General features: G+C 49.2%; 2 protein-coding genes across 4 annotated transcripts; both read right to left on the bottom strand.

Moving 5' to 3' along the window:
- Positions 1 to 7: 7 nt before the first annotated feature.
- LOC137891835 (methylosome subunit pICln-like) lies at positions 8 to 2110 on the bottom strand. Its single transcript, XM_068736629.1, has 4 exons — positions 1700 to 2110; positions 896 to 1032; positions 609 to 752; positions 8 to 362 (listed from the first exon to the last, which is right to left on the bottom strand). Exons 1-4 carry the CDS (start codon positions 1816 to 1818, stop codon positions 127 to 129), a joined length of 636 nt encoding a protein of 211 aa, XP_068592730.1. The 5' UTR covers positions 1819 to 2110; the 3' UTR covers positions 8 to 126.
- Positions 2111 to 3462: 1352 nt separating this feature from the next.
- On the bottom strand, positions 3463 to 15804 carry LOC137891834 (remodeling and spacing factor 1-like). 3 transcript variants are annotated; one of them, XM_068736626.1, is made up of 17 exons: positions 15555 to 15804; positions 14582 to 14674; positions 14276 to 14481; positions 13847 to 13995; positions 13541 to 13651; positions 11962 to 13396; positions 11650 to 11848; positions 11184 to 11393; positions 10955 to 11059; positions 10578 to 10657; positions 10396 to 10444; positions 9836 to 9942; positions 9506 to 9570; positions 9064 to 9241; positions 8737 to 8954; positions 8409 to 8606; positions 3463 to 8115 (listed from the first exon to the last, which is right to left on the bottom strand). In XM_068736626.1, exons 1-17 carry the CDS (start codon positions 15669 to 15671, stop codon positions 7271 to 7273), a joined length of 4365 nt encoding a protein of 1454 aa, XP_068592727.1. In that variant the 5' UTR covers positions 15672 to 15804; the 3' UTR covers positions 3463 to 7270. The 3 variants fall into 3 exon arrangements, with proteins under 3 accessions (XP_068592727.1, XP_068592729.1, XP_068592728.1); XM_068736628.1 differs by having other exon boundaries at positions 11650 to 11824; XM_068736627.1 differs by having other exon boundaries at positions 13859 to 13995.
- Positions 15805 to 16580: the final 776 nt, after the last annotated feature.

Below are 16580 nucleotides of genomic sequence, written 5' to 3'. Positions count from 1 at the left end.
GGTCAACAGGAGGCGTTAGTCGTGTTCATGCTGCACAGCTCACCTGCTTCTGCAGCCGCACAGTCCAGAGACGACCAGAGAGACAGAGGACAGAAGGACACGTCACACTGTTAAATCAAGATTCACTCAGAAGATGAAATGTCTTATGACACTATTGACCCGTGGCTCACAAACTGATAACGTGAGAGAGTGTGTGTGTGTGTGTGTGTGTGTGTGTGTGTGTGTGTGTGTGTGTGTGTGTGTTTCCTCACCCGCCTCCTCCACGTTGTACTCTTCTCCTTCAAAGTCGTTGTCAGAGTCGTCGTCCTCTGGGTCGGGATGCAGCGCCTGACACTCACACATCGCTGAGAACATGGACTCCACTGCAACACACACACACACACACACACACACACACACACACACACACACACACACACACACACATATATATATCAAAGTGTAAACACTATGTTTCCTGTATGTGCTTCTAGATATGTTTTATTGACGCGGTCGTGGAAACGTCACCAATAACTCATCAGCATGAAGATGTGATCCAGTTCTGCTCAGGCAGTGAAAAACTCAAGACTACATATTTTAGTAAAAGGACCAGAACCAGTCCGACTCACATGCCACCTTGTCGCTGGGCACAAACCGGATCTCTGTGATTGCTCCTTCTTCATCATCATCGTCATCATCATCATCATCGCCGCTGTTACTGCTGTCGTCTTTTTCCTCGTCGGCTTTCTCTGACATTTCGGCCCCGTTCTCCCCTGAGAGACAAAACAGAGAAGAAGAAATAGAAGCTTCCCTTCCTGGTTCACAGGAACCATGATGATCACCAGACGGTAACCTCCGGTAGAAACTCACCAACAGGCCTCTTACTATGACTCCAGACGTACTCTGTCTCTCTCACCTGTGAGTTTCCCGTTGACCATGACGTACAGGTGCTCCTCTGGGAACGCGCTGACGTCCCTGGAGACGGCGTGCAGGCCGATGGTGGGGTAGTCCAGAGAGAAGCCCGTCCCAGAGCCGTCGAACCACAACAGACGCCTGCAGGAAGATAAACGCACAGCAGCTGAGCTCACATGTGAGGTGCATTCAAAGACATTTCACAGTAGAGGAAACAATAGTTCTCATGACTTTGTAAACCTTCAACCTTTATTCCAAATTCACTGATTGTTTTAGCCAAAAAATAATCAGTATTTTCTCTATTAATCAATCTGCTTAAGCTACAAAATAAATGTTTCCACAGCCAAAGGTATAATCTGTCAGTCAGCTTAATATCATGAATGACAATGAAAAGCATCAAATCCTCACTGAGCTAAACACACTATCAAAATAATGTAACATTCATTTTCTGCTGATTGCCTAAAACTACTTTTATTACTATTACATTTATATACATTTAAAATGCAGACATTGTACTTGTAACAAAGCATTTGTACAGTTTTGTATTATTATTGTACTAAAGTAAATGAAAATAAAATAATGTATAATTATTATTTTGAAAGTGACTACTCCGGAAGTGGTTATCTCGAGGAGTGGCCGCGTTTTGTCGTTATTGTCACTTTCTATCCTGTGTGTTAGTACATTAAACGCACGTTGTGTATTAAACTCGTTAAACTGAATGCTTCTGTAACACTGAACACGGTGGCGGACACACACACACACACACACACACACACACACACACACAAGCGCCACGTGCATCACTTACGCTTCGGCGACGTACAGCGTGCCGCAGCCCAGTTTATGGCCGTCCATCACCACCGTGGTCTCGGCTTGCTCGTGCCGCACTCCCTCGGTGGGCGGACGGAGGTTTCTCAGTAAAACCATCGTCCGTGTGACCGTTAACGTCTGCGGACCCGCAGGAGGAGGAGGCGGCGGCGGGAGGACAGAACTCAGACTCCGCTGTCAACAAGACGCCGCGTGACCGATATCTCGTGCCACAAAAGCTCGCTAATTCCACCCGGGATAACGTTTCCGGCAAATTAACGCTCGGCAGCTGGAGGAAGATAAATCGAGAGCCGGGCTGTCTCCGGGATTAACAGGACCAGTCGGAGCGGTTCAGTAAACCGACTCGGGCGGTGAGAAAGTCTCGAGAAGCTCGTGAAGTGTCGACCTTTCACGGCTGAAGTATCGCGAGAAGATGTATCGAGGCAAAACGTCACGTGACCACCACTTACAAACGTGGTTCGTAGTTACGTCTGTTTTTTTTGTCTGACTGTAATACCAACCTTTAGGTGCATACCGCCCCCTACCGGACCGGAGGATGTAGAGCAGGATCAGGTTTAAGTTGGTCTTAAATAACTCACCATTTGTTGTAAACGAACCATTTCTACGATATAGTTGACACCGTGCGTATATCTGTGTTCAGTCGATTTAACTATTATAATTATTTAATTTAAATTATTCCATTAGTACTCTGTTAGCAGCCACACAGACTTGTAAACGGTGTAGTTACACATTGTAACCAGCAGAGGGCAGTGCACGTGTTCATACCAGACAGACTGCACACGAACAAGCTGTAAAGACACACACAGTCAATCAGTCAGGCTTTCGGTGAAGCCCTTCAAAATAAAATGCACAAAAAATGTAAAACAATACTCGAAGCCCCCACGTGCTTTCAAAGTGTGTCTTTTTGTTTAAAATTAAAATAAAATAAAAAGACCAATTAATACGGAGAAAAATATTTACTTAGTAGAAACATTTAGTTTAAATCAGGACATTAATTATTACATACAATACGTACATTAATAGAAAATAAACTAACAATAATAATAATAGTAAGATATTGAATGTAACTTTAGTTTCATATCAGCTCATGACGTCAGGACTAAATCAAGGCAAAGACGCAGCGTGTTTGAGGAGATGCCTGGATGTTGGTTTTAATAACTTAGAAAACATTCATGTTACAGCAATACTACAGTAACGGTACAACAGAGACATGAAGAGCCGCGTCACCAACAGGTTCTGACACAAGGCCGAACACAGACGCACACCGGGTTCAGTGGAATGATCATTTATTTGGGGGGGGGGGGGTCATCTTGTTTCAAAGAGTCTATAGAGTTTTTACTGTCAGTGGTATCTAAACGCTGACAGACCATAATGAGAAGACATGTGGTGACTGTTGGTTCTGTTCAGTTCAGCTCATGAAGGGACATGAATCATTGTGATGATCAGGAGGCTGCTGTGTGTTCAATGAGATCACAACCCGTCTGAAAAGATTTTGATCTAATTGGTGTTACTGCCCCCCCCCCCCAATCCTCACAATGGAGTCCAACAGCTGCTCAACTTTAGGAAAGTACCTGAAAGAACCGTGAGTGATTTAGGGAGCTCAGTGTGTCCCAGTTAAACTACATCACATCTGAGGCTTTTGGCAAACTGAGAAGTTCTGTTCTTGTGACCCAAAACTAAAGTTTAATGCTGACAAAAAAACAAAGAACTCAACCAATAATCCCCCCCCCCCCCCCCCCCCATGTCTCCACGGCTACATGTAAAGCACTAATATAACGTGAGGTAAAGACTGATTAGTTTGTTTTCTTGAATCATTATGGGATGTCCATTAAAGATAAAGGATACATCAATGGTGGACTAGAGTTTCAGACCGTGACCTAAGAACCGGATCACTGGTTCTATGAGCTGAGGACCGTTCATCAGCACTCGTTAGGGTTCTATCGGTACACCCAGGTATACACAGGTACTCCCAGGTACTCAGGTACACCCAGGTAAACACAGGTACTCAGGTATACACAGGTACTCCCAGGTACTCACTAAAAAAACTTCATGGAACCAAAAGTAAATAAAGAATCATTTCTTTGTCGATGTTTCTCTTTATGTGCATCTCGTTTCACGGCGACCTTTACAAATCATTTCACAAGATGTCATGTTACAAAACACACGTTTACACCGTCAGTCGACTCCATCTGAACCATGAAACTCCAGACCTGGATGCCAATTCACAACATGAACTTGAAATGTGTTTGGTGGCTTCAGCTGCTTCGTGTTCTACGTGAGGAACCAGGGGACCCGACTCTGGAGGATCGTCTCATCGGATCAGATCGATCAAACTGATCCCTTCACTTTCACTCCTGCGTACAACGACCACCTCTCTCAGGAACTAAACTGCATCTTAATATACTTAATAATACGTATAATTCAGAATCAGGTAGTTTCAGTCTTAACTGATATTTCCTCATCAGGGGATCAAACGAGAAGATGGATTTCATCGTCTTTTCTGCTTCAGTTTATTTTATAATTTTCCATTTCAGTAATTTTTCTAATTATTTCATCCTCATCTATGAATTGATATATTATAAATATATTTGATTGCATGTTTGGACAAAACAATATCAAGTAAAATGTGAGGATTTAAAGAGAGAAGAGTGAAGAACATGACGTATCGCTTCACCACACGCTGCTGTAAGGAGAAGTGAGTCTGGAGCATTCTGAAGATTTCATCTTAAAAGTCTGACAAATCCAGACTGAAGAGTTTGGACACCATCCATTCTACTGACTGTGTTCAGTGGCAGAAGTAACCGAGGTGGAAGGTTCATCGGTGACTTCTGAGTCTGACGTTCTGCGTCTAGATCATCAGGTGTTCAGAGTGATCAGGAAACAAAGCTTACAGGTGTGAAGACACTTCACCGGCGTGAACAGTGAACAGTTCGGGACCGGTTCCTGGTGAACGGGTTCCTCGCTGGTCTTCACACTAAAGTCAACGGCCTGCAGGAATCTACAAACACAAGGAGCAAACCGTGGAGCGACTGCAGCGGAACTCTCATGGGTCCACGTCGCTCACAGCAGCACCTCTCCTCTCCTTCATATAGAAAATAGAACACTATATTTTACAAGAGGACGAAGAGAACAGAACATCGATTATCTTACAAGGAGCGGCGCACAGTATGTACAGCGAGACGCGGTCTCCACCGGGCCGAGGCGGTGCGGACCGCGCGGAGCCGACGAGTGAACGGTGTGAGAACCGTAAGAGAGAACATCCGGGGAGCTGCCTGGATCCAGAATGTGGGCCTAGTTCAGGTCTGTAGAGGCTTTGAAGTGGGGTCGTATGAGGCGTACGTTTATAGAAATAGGAGTACCAGGACCGGAGCAGAGCAGTGTTCTCCTGTGGACCGGGGCAGAACTTTAGACACCTAGAAAGAACAATATATAGTTCATGTGTACGCAGCATTTAGAAGACCTTCACAGCTTGACCTCGCCGTCAGACGGCCCTGAACTCGCCCTCTGCACAGCCAGTCGGTCACTAGTTTGTGTTTTTAAGGGTTAGCCTGGATTCACCAAAGTCACACAATAACACAAACTAACTAACCGACTGAGCGACGGAGGCAGCAGTGGACCGGTACCTCCTGTGTTCTGCTTTTGTAAAAGGAGTCTTGCGGCTTTGAAAAAGCATCAATAACCGCTTCAGTTCCCCGTCGGAGAGAGGGCGGTCTGAGCGCGAGGTAAAGCTATTAATTAAAGCTATTAATTAAAGTTATTAACTAAAGTTATTAAATAGTAAAAACGTGAAGTGGCCGATTCTTTTAGGAGTCTGAAACACTTTGCTCCTGTCTGGTTCTACTAACTCTTACTGTAGTAGAACACGGACTGTGCAGATGAACCTCATTCAGCTCCACTTAAAGAAGGACTAACTATCCCTTTAATGTCACATGAATGAGGATCAGCCGTTTCAGGGCAAATGTGTTGATTTAACAAGTGGACAAGGAGCACCTGAATGTCTCATGACCACCTTCTGGATCCCCAGTCCTTCAGGATCAACATCAGGACTGCAGCTTGAACACAAGTAATGCCGCCACTGACCCGCTTTACATCATGAGGTCATGATCTGGTCCAGGTCGACTTAGAAGAAGCATCTGGCTGTAAGCAGCGAGTTATGAACCTCGAGTAGGACCTAACCATGCAGATAGCAACGGAGGTGAATCCTGATTTAGTTTGTGGTGCTCACCGCTAGAGAAAAGGAGCATTTAAAACTCAAGTGACTTCCTGTTAACCTGGACACTTGTGGTCTTTTCTCCGGCAGACGGGACACATGGACACATGGACAGAGACGGTATGACATGCAGCTCAGTCCCGGCCTGTAAGGCCCGATCATACCAAGATGTGTCGCCAGGAACGCGTCGCCCACTAAAACCACGTGGTTCTCATGGTACGGACCTCCGGTTCTGCAGAGTGAAGCCAATGCTGAAGTGTCTTAAAACCCATTCTCTACTGACCAGCAGGGGGCGACTCCTACGAACGTATAGAAGTCTATGAGAGGACGCTTTAGGGCGGGCTTACTGTGATCCACGGGTCACGGCCGCTACCAGAGACGTACACGGCGTCTCTACGTCACTCCAAATATGGTCACTTCTGTTCACTGGCTGCCAAAAAGCAACACGGCGACGGCCGTAATCCAAGATGGCGACGGCAAAAATCACCAAACTCGAGGCTTGAAAGCGACAGTCTTCTTATACACAGCGTGTGTGTGTGTGTGTGTGTGTGTGTACGTCACGAGCGTTTTTATAGGATGTTTTGGAGACGCATAAAAGTTAGTAACGCGTCTTTGTGTGATCGGCCCCTAAGGATTCTGGGTACTTTTTTACAGTACAGCAACACAACAATGAAAACACCATTGTGAGCACCAACAACATAACTCGTTACCACGGTACTGGGGTGGATCTCAAAGCCTGGACAATAAACCACATCTATCTGCATGCGTAGACACTACTGGAGGAAGCTCTGCGGCGTCTCTGACCACCAGGTCACATGATCCAAATTGTTCGGTTCCACACGGACCCCCTCGGTGGGTTATTAAGTGCTATGAGAATGAGGAAGTGCTTTTAGGTAGATGAACGCTACAAACGAACTCCTGTGACCAGTTCAGCCCCGAACCCAAACGGGACGAATCCACCATCATCCTGCCGATCGGACCCGGCAGAGAAGAGGACTTCAGAGCGCCGCGAGGACCTCCGGCCGTGTGCGTCCACTGAAACACGAATGTCCCGGCGCCAGGATGCTTCTTTATTCATTTTTGGTCCGGCTGGCTGGTTCCGTTCTGCCAGAGGTGAAGATGATGAAGTTTTGTGGTTGTGAGGTCACAGTACGTGACCCGTGAGGAGCGCTCTCAACACAATACAACAGCGAGGAGGATAAGCAAGACGGGGAAAGAGGAGGAGGTGGGGAGGGAGATCCAGTTTTCAAAAAGAAGGTGCTGTGGGGTGAAAGGCCTGACAGTTACAAAACAAAGAAGGAAAAGAAAGAGAAAGAAGCGAGCGTTATTCACACACAGCCATCACGACTGTGGACTGTTCTGGGCAGAGTTTAATGAGTCTGTCTGGCCCTCCTCCTCCTCCTCCTCCTCCTCCCCCTCTTCTTCTTCCTTGTCCTGCTCCCCCTCCTCTGGATGTGAGGGGCCGTTGTGCCTACCCTGCCCGCCTGATCCCACACTGTCCCTGGGCACGGTGGGACTCCCGGCCCCAGGCTTCGCCGGGCCCCTGGAGGTCTCATGTCTGTTTGCCGGAGACAGGCTACGGCCCCTCCCCTTTTCCTGAGTGTCACTGTCGGCCCTCCGCTCCACCGCTGAACACTTCTTTATCGTCGCCTTCTTCTGCTCCCCTTCACCTTCCCCCTCCCCCTCCTCCTCCTCCTCCTCCTCCTCCTCCTCCTCGCCCTCCTCTTCATCGTCATCGGAGTCGATGCGGTTGAGTCTTTTGCGGACCGGACGATCCTCTTCCGACGTCGACGTCTCCGACTCCTCCGAGTCCTCCGACTCGTCCTCGTCGTCCGTCGAAGGACGCCTCTTTTTCAGCATCTGAGCGAGCCGCTTGCGGCGCTGCTGCGACAGGATCTCTCTCCTCTTCCCTCGGCCCATCTTCTCCGGGTCCTCCTCTCTCTCCGTCCTCCGTAACCTCCTTGCCTTGTCTTTGTCAGTCTTCTCCCGCTCCAGGAGTTTCCTCTTCAGCCGCCTCCCTCTCTCGCGCTCCTCGTCCTCGTCGTGTCTCCTTCGCTTTTGTCTCGCTCTGTTTCTCCGGAGGTCTTCCTCCTCTCTTCTCCTCTTGTTCACTCTTCTCCTCTGGTCATCCACCTCCTCGTCTTCATAATCATCATCGTCCTCCGTGTCTCGGGAAGAAGGCGACGCTAAAAGGAAAGAAAGAAAGAGGGAGGATTTAAATCTTCGGTCTGAGCCGACTCATCCCTCGCAGAGATAACACAACCCAGAAAACGTGAATGTGAGTCAGAGTGAACTAGTGCACACGCTCAGAGTGAACTAGTGCACACTCTCAGAGTACACACGCTCAGAGTGAACTAGTGCACACTCTCAGAGTACACACGCTCAGAGTGAACTAGTGCACACTCTCAGAGTGAACTAGTGCACACTCTCAGAGTGAACTAGTGCACACGCTCAGAGTGAGATCTGAGAGATGACCGACCGTCGCTGAAGTCGCTGGAGAGATGCTCCTTGCGAGGTCTGCCGCGGGGTTTGACCTTGACCTTCTTGGCGGAGGCCCGGGAGTTGTCCGACGACTCCGACGTCTCTCGGTAGTTGACCTGCTGCCGCTGGCCGCGCCTCAGGCCCCGCCTCTTCTTGTCGGCGTCGCTGTCGGTCATGTCGCTGTACTGATCTGAGCCTGCAGAGGACGAGGGACAGTTTAGATGTCCCCGTAGTGAAGCTTGCTTCGTGTCTGTCCCCTATTTGTGGGAGCTCCCTTAACGACAGGGATTCTATCAACTCTGCAATCCCCCTCGCCGTGCACTCACCCATTTCTTCATCGCTGTCCTCCTCCTCTTCCTCGGAGGAGCGTCTCCGCCGCCTCCTCGGCCGCTTCTTGCCCCTGTGTTGGGTCCTGCTGGGTTGCTGCTTGGGCGCCCCTCTCACCGCCCGTTTGGGTCGGGACCCGCTGTCCGCGCTGCCCGCCTCTTCGTCTTCCGCCTCGTCATCCTCTGGCCCTGACGCAGCGAAATCTTCATCCTCTGAGCTTTGAGGGGGAGGAAGAGGAAGAGAAGTGTGAACAAGGAGGGAGGGAAAGAAACACAGGGAGAGAGGAAAGGTGTGTGTGTGTGTGTGTGTGTGTGTGTGAGAGATACCTGTTGCTGAGCATGAACTCGTCTTCACTCTCCGCCGCCGTGCTGTCACTCTCCAGGTCGTTCAGTCTCCGCCTCTTCCTGTTCCTGGCAGAGTGAGCCTGGCTTCTGATTGGTCGCTGGCTCCCCTTCCCTCCTTCCTCTGACAGGATGGCGCCGATGTCTCGGCCCCGCCCCGCTCCTGCGTCACAAAGGTGGGTTCAAGTCAACATTAAGGGGAAACTTTGGGGAATCAGGAATCTCTACCTGCATGGCATCATGGGTGATGAATGTATACTGAACTTATTGTATCAGACTATATATCTATATCAGGGTGGAAATTATGATGATAATATTGTGGATTCTAAACCCAGGTCTATATTTTACATACTGTGGTTCAACTCTTTCTAGTCCGGATGTATTGATCATCATAGCTGCTGAAGTATTAAACAGCGTGACGTCTCACCTCCACAGAGGTCCCTGATGTCCTCCTCTATAGCCTCGTCAATGGCATCGTCGAAGTCATCAAACCTGCCCCACACACACACACACACACACACACACACACACACACACACACACACACACACACACACACACACACACACACACACACACACACACACACACACACACACACACACACACACACACGTACGATGAAGGTAAGTCATCACTGCATGTGTACTGTACTGATCTGGCACTGGAAGCAATGATTGAAGGACTGAGTTGTGGACCAGGAAGTCCATTCAGGCTTTCCCGCCTGTTCCTTTAACCCCCTCCAGGCCACACCCACCTGTAGCTGATGTGCTTCCTGGTTCTGGTTGATCTCCTCCCCAGATTTTTGCTCTTTTTGGGATCTTTCTTCTTCGTCGACTTCTCCTCTTCTCCCTCATTTCCCTCCTAAAAACAAACAAACAAACAGTAGATAATAATAAATCATGGCAAAATATGAGCCAATATTCATTTTACATCAAACAGATGGCCAACATGTCAAGCTTGGTTTGAGTCTGTTTAGACGGTCTAATCTGTCCTGTGCTGCGTTCAAACGTTGGAAATTGCTGACTGAACTACTGCTTCCCTTGAGACGCCACCATAGTGCTAGAAGTGCAAAATGTGAGCAAGCTTCTTCCTTCAGAACCTCACCTTCACTCAACCAGAAGTTAAAAGTAGTAGGATGTGAAGACAATGACTTGACGTAGCAGGAAGCCTTATGAATAAGACTATGCCACTGGTGGAGTCTACGGATGGACAAGGCAGACCGTCCAACCGATCATAGAGAGCAATGTGAAGAAGCACTACGATAACATTGAGGCCATGTTTACACCGATGTGTATTCTAAACCTTTCTACTCACAGGGATGATGTTCTCCACACTGATTCCCACGTACACCAGCCGCTCCCTCCTGCACAGACGGGGAGAGAGGAGGGTCAATCCAACGTTTTGATTTGAGAGCTTTATTTTCAGAAAGTCGATCAGTGTGTGTGTGTGTGTGTGTGTGTGTGTGTGTGTGTGTGTGTGTGTGTGTGTGTGTATACCTCCTCTCTGCTCGCTCTCTTTTCTTCAGAGCACTGTCCAGGTTCTGCAGCTGCTCCTCCAGTTTCTCACACAGCAGCTTCTGAACGGAGGAAACCAGAAGAACACATATTAAACGTCTCTTCTACAATGTCTGCAGACGACACAGAGGCTACGCTCAAATAGTTCCTGATTCATCTTTCAATTCTTGAATAACTTCGTTCTCACCGGCTTGTGTTAAAAAATCTAAATAAAATTTTATTAAGCTTATGTCAGTCGTGTCAGGGCTCAACCATCGGACCATCGATGTGAACATATGGAGAAAGAGGACGGCAGCCAGCAAACCAAAATCCCCCTCTCCATCTCTCTCACACTCTCTCACACACACACACACTCTTACATGCTGGCAGGGGGGACAGAACCACTGTCCATCTGGAATCAACATGAGCGGCGGCCGCAGACAGGCGGTGTGGTATCCGCTGTCACAGGAGTCACACAGCAGGATCTGAGGACACAAACGCAGAGCGTCTACAGTGAGACTCTCACGGCGGAGACACTTTGAGACACTTTGAACCGGCTTTACTTCCGTCAACATTGATGCTGATGAAAGAGCTGACTCAGCCTCTCACCAGTTCGGGGTGGTTGGGCAGGCCACAGTGACTGCAGGCGTCCTCGCTGGGAATCTCCTCTGATTTGCACGATTCCTCTGAGTCGCTCCCTCCCTCGCTCTCCCCGTCTCCCCCTTTCCTCCCCCCGCCCTCCACCTCCTCTCCCTCGTTCAGTTTGCGTCTCTTGGTGCGAATGTTGGACCATCGGGGGCGCCGATGTCTCCGTTTACCCTGAGAGAGACAGAGAGAGAGAGAGAGAGAGAGAGAGAGAGAGAGAGAGAGAGAGAGAGAGAGAGAGAGAGAGAGACAGAGAGAGAGACAGAGAGAGAGAGACAGAGAGAGAGAGAGAGAGAGAGAGAGAGACAGAGAGAGAGAGAGAGAGAGAGAGAGAGAGAGAGAGAGAGAGAGAGAGAGTCGACCGGACAAAGGTTTAACCCAGCTCGTCTGTATTTATTCTGACGTAGACACACGTTTAGAGAGGGGTTACCTTCTGTTTCCTTATGAGCCCAACAGGTGCTGTTTTGTCATCTTTCTTTGCAGTTGAGCTCTGCTCCTCTTCCTCCTCCTCTTCCTCCTCCTCCTCTCCCTCCCTCGTTCTGCCGGGCAGCGCCTGTTTTTTTTGCGGTTTCTTTCTCTGGCTGTCGGCCGCCTTCGAGCTCGGCCTGCAGGTTGGCAAAGCAGACGATCTTCAAGAAAAGAGGCATAGACAGCACTGAATTTAACGTCAGATTACAACAGTCAGACAAACACAAAGAGTAAATCAAATCCCCCAATTTCATGAATCTCATCACAGACATACCGGCAAATCCTTGCAGATCTCCTCAGCAGCCTTCCGTCGTCTTGCGCCTCCTGCTCCCTCTCCTTCTCCTCCTCCTTTCCCCCCTTCCCCTTTAACTTGTTTCTCCGGTGGGGGGGGATCTTGATCTTCAACCTGATTCCTTCTTTCTGGAGCTCAGAGGAGGCTTCCTCCAGGGGACCCTGCTTCTCCCCTGATCCCAGGCCAGCGTCCTTCACCCTCACCTGGGCAGCCAGCCCGCCGTTGACCCCCTCTCCCTGGTGGTCCTTTGTGTCCTGCCGGTCCGCTTTTAGAAGCGCAGCGGCGCTCCCAGATTCCGCCTCCGACTTTCCTAAAGTGCTTTTATTCATTTCATGGTCATCCGTACCTGCTTCTTCTGCTAAAGGGTGTCCAGACACCTCTCTCCTCCTCTCGTCCACGGCGTTATCCTTCTGTTCGCGACTGTCCGTCCCCGTGTCTGACTGCTCTGTCCTGTCTTCACCCAGGTCTCCTGCCGTCTGTCTGTTGGGGTCCTCTAGGGACAGAGACAGCGGGGAAAGGCTAACAGAAACTACTTTTCTCCCTACAGCTTCAGGGAGCGGATCACATTTTAAGGATGGCGGTGACGGTAGTTTTCTGGCCGTTTGAGCATCTATCACCGCAGGAGGAGGAGGAGGAGGAGGAGGAGGAGCAGTGGCTGCTGCTGCTGCTGCCGCCGCCTCCCCTTCCACAGGTCCCTTCCTCACCAGCACCGACTGCCGGCTGACGTCCCTCTCTTCCTGCTCAGCTCTGGAGTCCCGCTGGTCTACAGTGGGCCCGTTCTGTTCCTGCTGCTCGGCGCCGGGGGCTCTGTGGCGCTCGGACGGGCTGCGGATGACCCCCACGTGACCTATGACGCCGACTTGACCTATGACCCCTATGACTCCGTTTTGTCCCTCTTTGTGCGGCGCGGGGAGGAACGTCCTCCCGTTGCTCAGCTCCTGCCTGGATGCGGTGACCACCAGCTGCTGCTGCGGTTGTGAGGCGGCCGGACCACCAGGGGGCGCCAACGAGCTGGGCAACTTCCCCTCTTTGCCGTCCTTGGTCTGGATCACTGAAGGGTTGCAAACAATAATGCTGCTGCTGTTGTTAGTGTTGTTGAGGTGGTTGCCTTGGTAGCTCTCGGCGATCTTCAGCTCCCTCTTCTTCAGCGGTATCTTGGCCTGCTGGCTGCTCCTGACGACCGCCCGCTCCGCCTCCCCTTCCTTGTTTGTCTCCTGTTTCGTGGCGGTCGCGCCTGGCGCCATGACGACCGACACGGCGTTTTTGGGGGCGTCGGCCTCCCTGGATTCCGACTTGATGACGGTGGTGATCGTGCTCACGCGGTTGTCGAAGACGGGCGGCGATCTGCGGTCCGCCTTCTCTTCTTTCACCTCGGCGTCGTCCTGCTGGGCGGGCTGCGTCTCCTCCAGCTTCACCACTGCCAAAGAAACACAACAAAACCGTTAAAACAGTGTCATCACATCGAGGACGAGGATGAAAAGTGCTCTATAAAGTAGGTTTATTATTGTGACACGTCATCTCTCGTGACACCAGCGTAAAGCAGGACCAGTAGCTTCCTTACCCATGGTACCTTGTGTCAGGGGTTCCTCCTCCTTTACAGGGTCCACCTTCTCACTGTCAGTGTGCTCCTCGGCGGTCCTGGAGGGTTTGGAGCTTCCAACGGCCTCATCCCCTGAGTCGGCAAAGCACAGACACAGAAACAGTGTTGTGATTTCTTTAACTTAATTCAGTACTTCACAATACATCTTGGCCTCTTGGGTATTTTAACTTGTTCATACACTGTTGTTACTACTGCAGGGTGACACAGTGTTCATTCTGGTGTCGGCCTTAAAAGAAATCCTCTGGGCTGCTGCTGCTGTAATCTTACCATCCAGCATACCTTCATCTTTCTCTGTGGGGCTGGTGCTTCTGGAACCTGCCTGGTCCTGGTTCTGGTTCTGGTCCTGGTCCGGATTCTGTTTTAGTTCAACCTGAGACTTCAGCAGCTCCAGAGCCTCGGCCAGGTCGTTACGATTCCTGAGAAGACGGTTTGGATAAGTGACAGACAGACATTCTGATAATAATATGTAATGAGATTACTTTAATACAGCCGACGGGATCGCCTGGATGTTTGGAAGTGGGTTGCATGAAGTACTTAAACCAGCAGTACAGCTGTACATGACTTATTTTAGGAAAATAAGATCCACTTTGTAAAGAACTACATTGATATGAACAGAGATGTGCTGGCAGCCTGAGACGCTGCGGTTCCACCTGTCGACACACTACGAGAGGAGCGTATTTAACAGAACTGTAATACCTGACGATGCACTTCCAAGTGGATCCGTCCAGGTCGTCCTGCTCCTCCGTGTACAGCCGGATGTTCTGCTCCTGGTCCAGCTGAAGCCAGTACATCAGGCCCTGCTTGTCCCGACCGACGGGCTGCAGACGCATCTTCTCCGGGTCCTCCTCGTTGATCGCCGTCTTGAACTTCAGGTTGTCGTCGAACTGACACTCGCAGAGATACTGCAGGGGGACCGAATGAAACGAGAACGGGGTTTAATGTGGTTGTTGCAAGTCTTTCAGATGCAGGTAGCACATGGAGTGAAAGCAGAGCGGGTCATACTTTGAGGATGCATGACTTGCACTCCATGGACATCTCCTGGTAGCCCTTCTGTTCCAGCTCCCATGCCCAGGTACTGTTCAGCTCCTGGCAAACCTGCAGGAAACCATGAATAGATGTTGTCACTGCATACAAGGCTGTTTGCACAAGTTCTCTGCCTCAAAGCTGATATGACCGGTTCATTATTATTTCATACGTCTCCTCCATCTGTTGGCCTAAACACAATTAAAGCTCCACAGTTAGTGTGGGAACGCACTCTCCTTAAAGTTACTGCAAGGAACTTATTAATCTGTGTTGATTTTGGCCGGTCCCTGTGGACTCAGGTGTTTCCCAGAACCAGACTCCCTTTAGAAAACCTCTCATTTTACTGCAGCAGAGGTCTGACAGTCTGCCCCACTAAGTCCTGGTCATGGTTCTGCCGTGCCTCCCTTCCCTCCAGCGGGCCCAGCAATATGACCTGGGCCAGCGTGGTGTCGGTGTCGGCTTCCAGCGGGAACCAGCAGAGTAGTGAGGCGAAGCGTCTCTTTCCTCCTCCTGCCGGAGATTCTGAACGCAGGTCGAAGGCTGCAGTGAAGCCGGATCTGGGTCTGTCCAAGTTGGACCGGTCTCTGCTGGAGGATCTGGGTCTGTCCGCAGTAGGCCTGGTCTCTGCAGGAGGCCCTGCTGGAGTCTGAGCTGAAGGAGATTCTGGTGAACCTGAATGATTTCATCTGACCCGATGACACTGATGACGAGCATTAAGATTAACTGTATAGAAACAGACAGTCGTCTCGCTGACGCTCTCGTTTACTTATGAGGTCATATAGAGGCGTCAGTGTTCATCTGAGACCGTTTCATAACCCGTTAGAAGTTCCTCACAGTAACTCTAAAGCTCCTCAGGATCAGAGTGAATGACAAACATGAAGCTGTGACTGCGCTCCATCCCACTGAAGAGCGCTGTGAAGCCGAACACATGACAAACACACAGAGCCCTCACCTTAGCCAGGTACTTCTCCCAGCGGTCAGTAGTCACAGACCTCCCCAGTTTTCTGAGCAGCTTCACGTGGAGCTCCACAAGCGGTTTAGGAACTGCAACAAAGACGATTAGACACATTAACTTTTCACAAGTCGCTGCCACGACTAACACTCATCCTGCCAAAGTGCCCTGAAGCAAGAAGCCAGCTGCAGGGTTGTCGTTTGATCTCATACCTCCCTGTCCAGAAAGGCTTGAGATCATTTCCCTCCTGGAGGTGAATCACATCGCAAAGCACAGCCTACAGTGTAAATACCAAGTGTGCTGCAGTGTTGTGTTCATGACAATATAGAAAGTAGTTCAAGATTCAACACAATACTGAATGTGTGAAACTTCAGGTCAGATGTTCCCTCTGTTCTCCATGATCAGTGGAGATAGTTGTGTAAATGTAAATGCTTATGAAAATATCTCAATCAAATCTCAGGTCGTCTTCAAGGGACTCATTATAGTCTGTAAAGATCAAACCACGTTCACCAGTTAAGACTAACAGCTAAGATTAATGCCAATATTTTATATCGTTCACCAGTTATCAATACGGAGTGTATTTTTGTGCCGTTTCAGAATAAGAGTTGAAATCCTTTCTTCACTAATCTAGGTTTGATGAGAATGTTCTGTCACACTTAGAATAAAATTATGTTCTACGACTTTTTATAAATTCCAAAATTCATCACATTGTGGTCTTAATATCTTGGAAATGTTATTATTAATAAGAGGCCTCAGTAAACAAAAACAACTACTTTGACATTATGGATGATTCATTCTAGACTGCATCAAAACACACCTCTTGCCAGAGTCTCTTTTTTACCCTTAAAATGTACTGTTTTTTACGTGTGTTATTTTATTTTTTTATTAAAAATGAAAGACAATTATTGTGTGAGGATTTATGATTAATCTGTTATAATACTGTTAAAAATGATCTGCCTTCAAAATAAAATCCCATTGGCATGTGTAACCCCGCTATAATAACTAAACATAACGTAACTCAAACAT

Source organism: Cebidichthys violaceus, unplaced genomic scaffold (assembly GCF_023349555.1).
Source record: "Cebidichthys violaceus isolate CVI_PGR_0920_01 unplaced genomic scaffold, fCebVio1.0.p SCAF_706, whole genome shotgun sequence".
In the NCBI taxonomy this organism is placed as follows: Eukaryota; Metazoa; Chordata; class Actinopteri; order Perciformes; family Stichaeidae; genus Cebidichthys; species Cebidichthys violaceus.
The sequence above is the reverse complement of the archived record's forward strand: the minus strand, read 5'-3'. Positions and strand labels throughout refer to the sequence as shown.

Coding starts and splice junctions, on each gene's coding strand:
- LOC137891835 (XM_068736629.1), bottom strand. CDS start 1,818: ATGGTTTTACTGAGAAACCTCCGTCCGCCCACCGAGGGAGTGCGGCAC. Junction 1,033..1,699: donor ACGCTGTACGTCGCCGAAGC/GTAAGTGATGCA, acceptor ATCTTCCTGCAG/GCGTCTGTTGTGGTTCGACG. Junction 363..608: donor GCCCAGCGACAAGGTGGCAT/GTGAGTCGGACT, acceptor TGTGTGTTGCAG/TGGAGTCCATGTTCTCAGCG.
- LOC137891834 (XM_068736626.1), bottom strand. CDS start 15,671: ATGTGTCTAATCGTCTTTGTTGCAGTTCCTAAACCGCTTGTGGAGCTC. Junction 14,482..14,581: donor GCAAGTCATGCATCCTCAAA/GTATGACCCGCT, acceptor GTCCCCCTGCAG/TATCTCTGCGAGTGTCAGTT. Junction 11,060..11,183: donor TGCCCAACCACCCCGAACTG/GTGAGAGGCTGA, acceptor TTGTGTCCTCAG/ATCCTGCTGTGTGACTCCTG.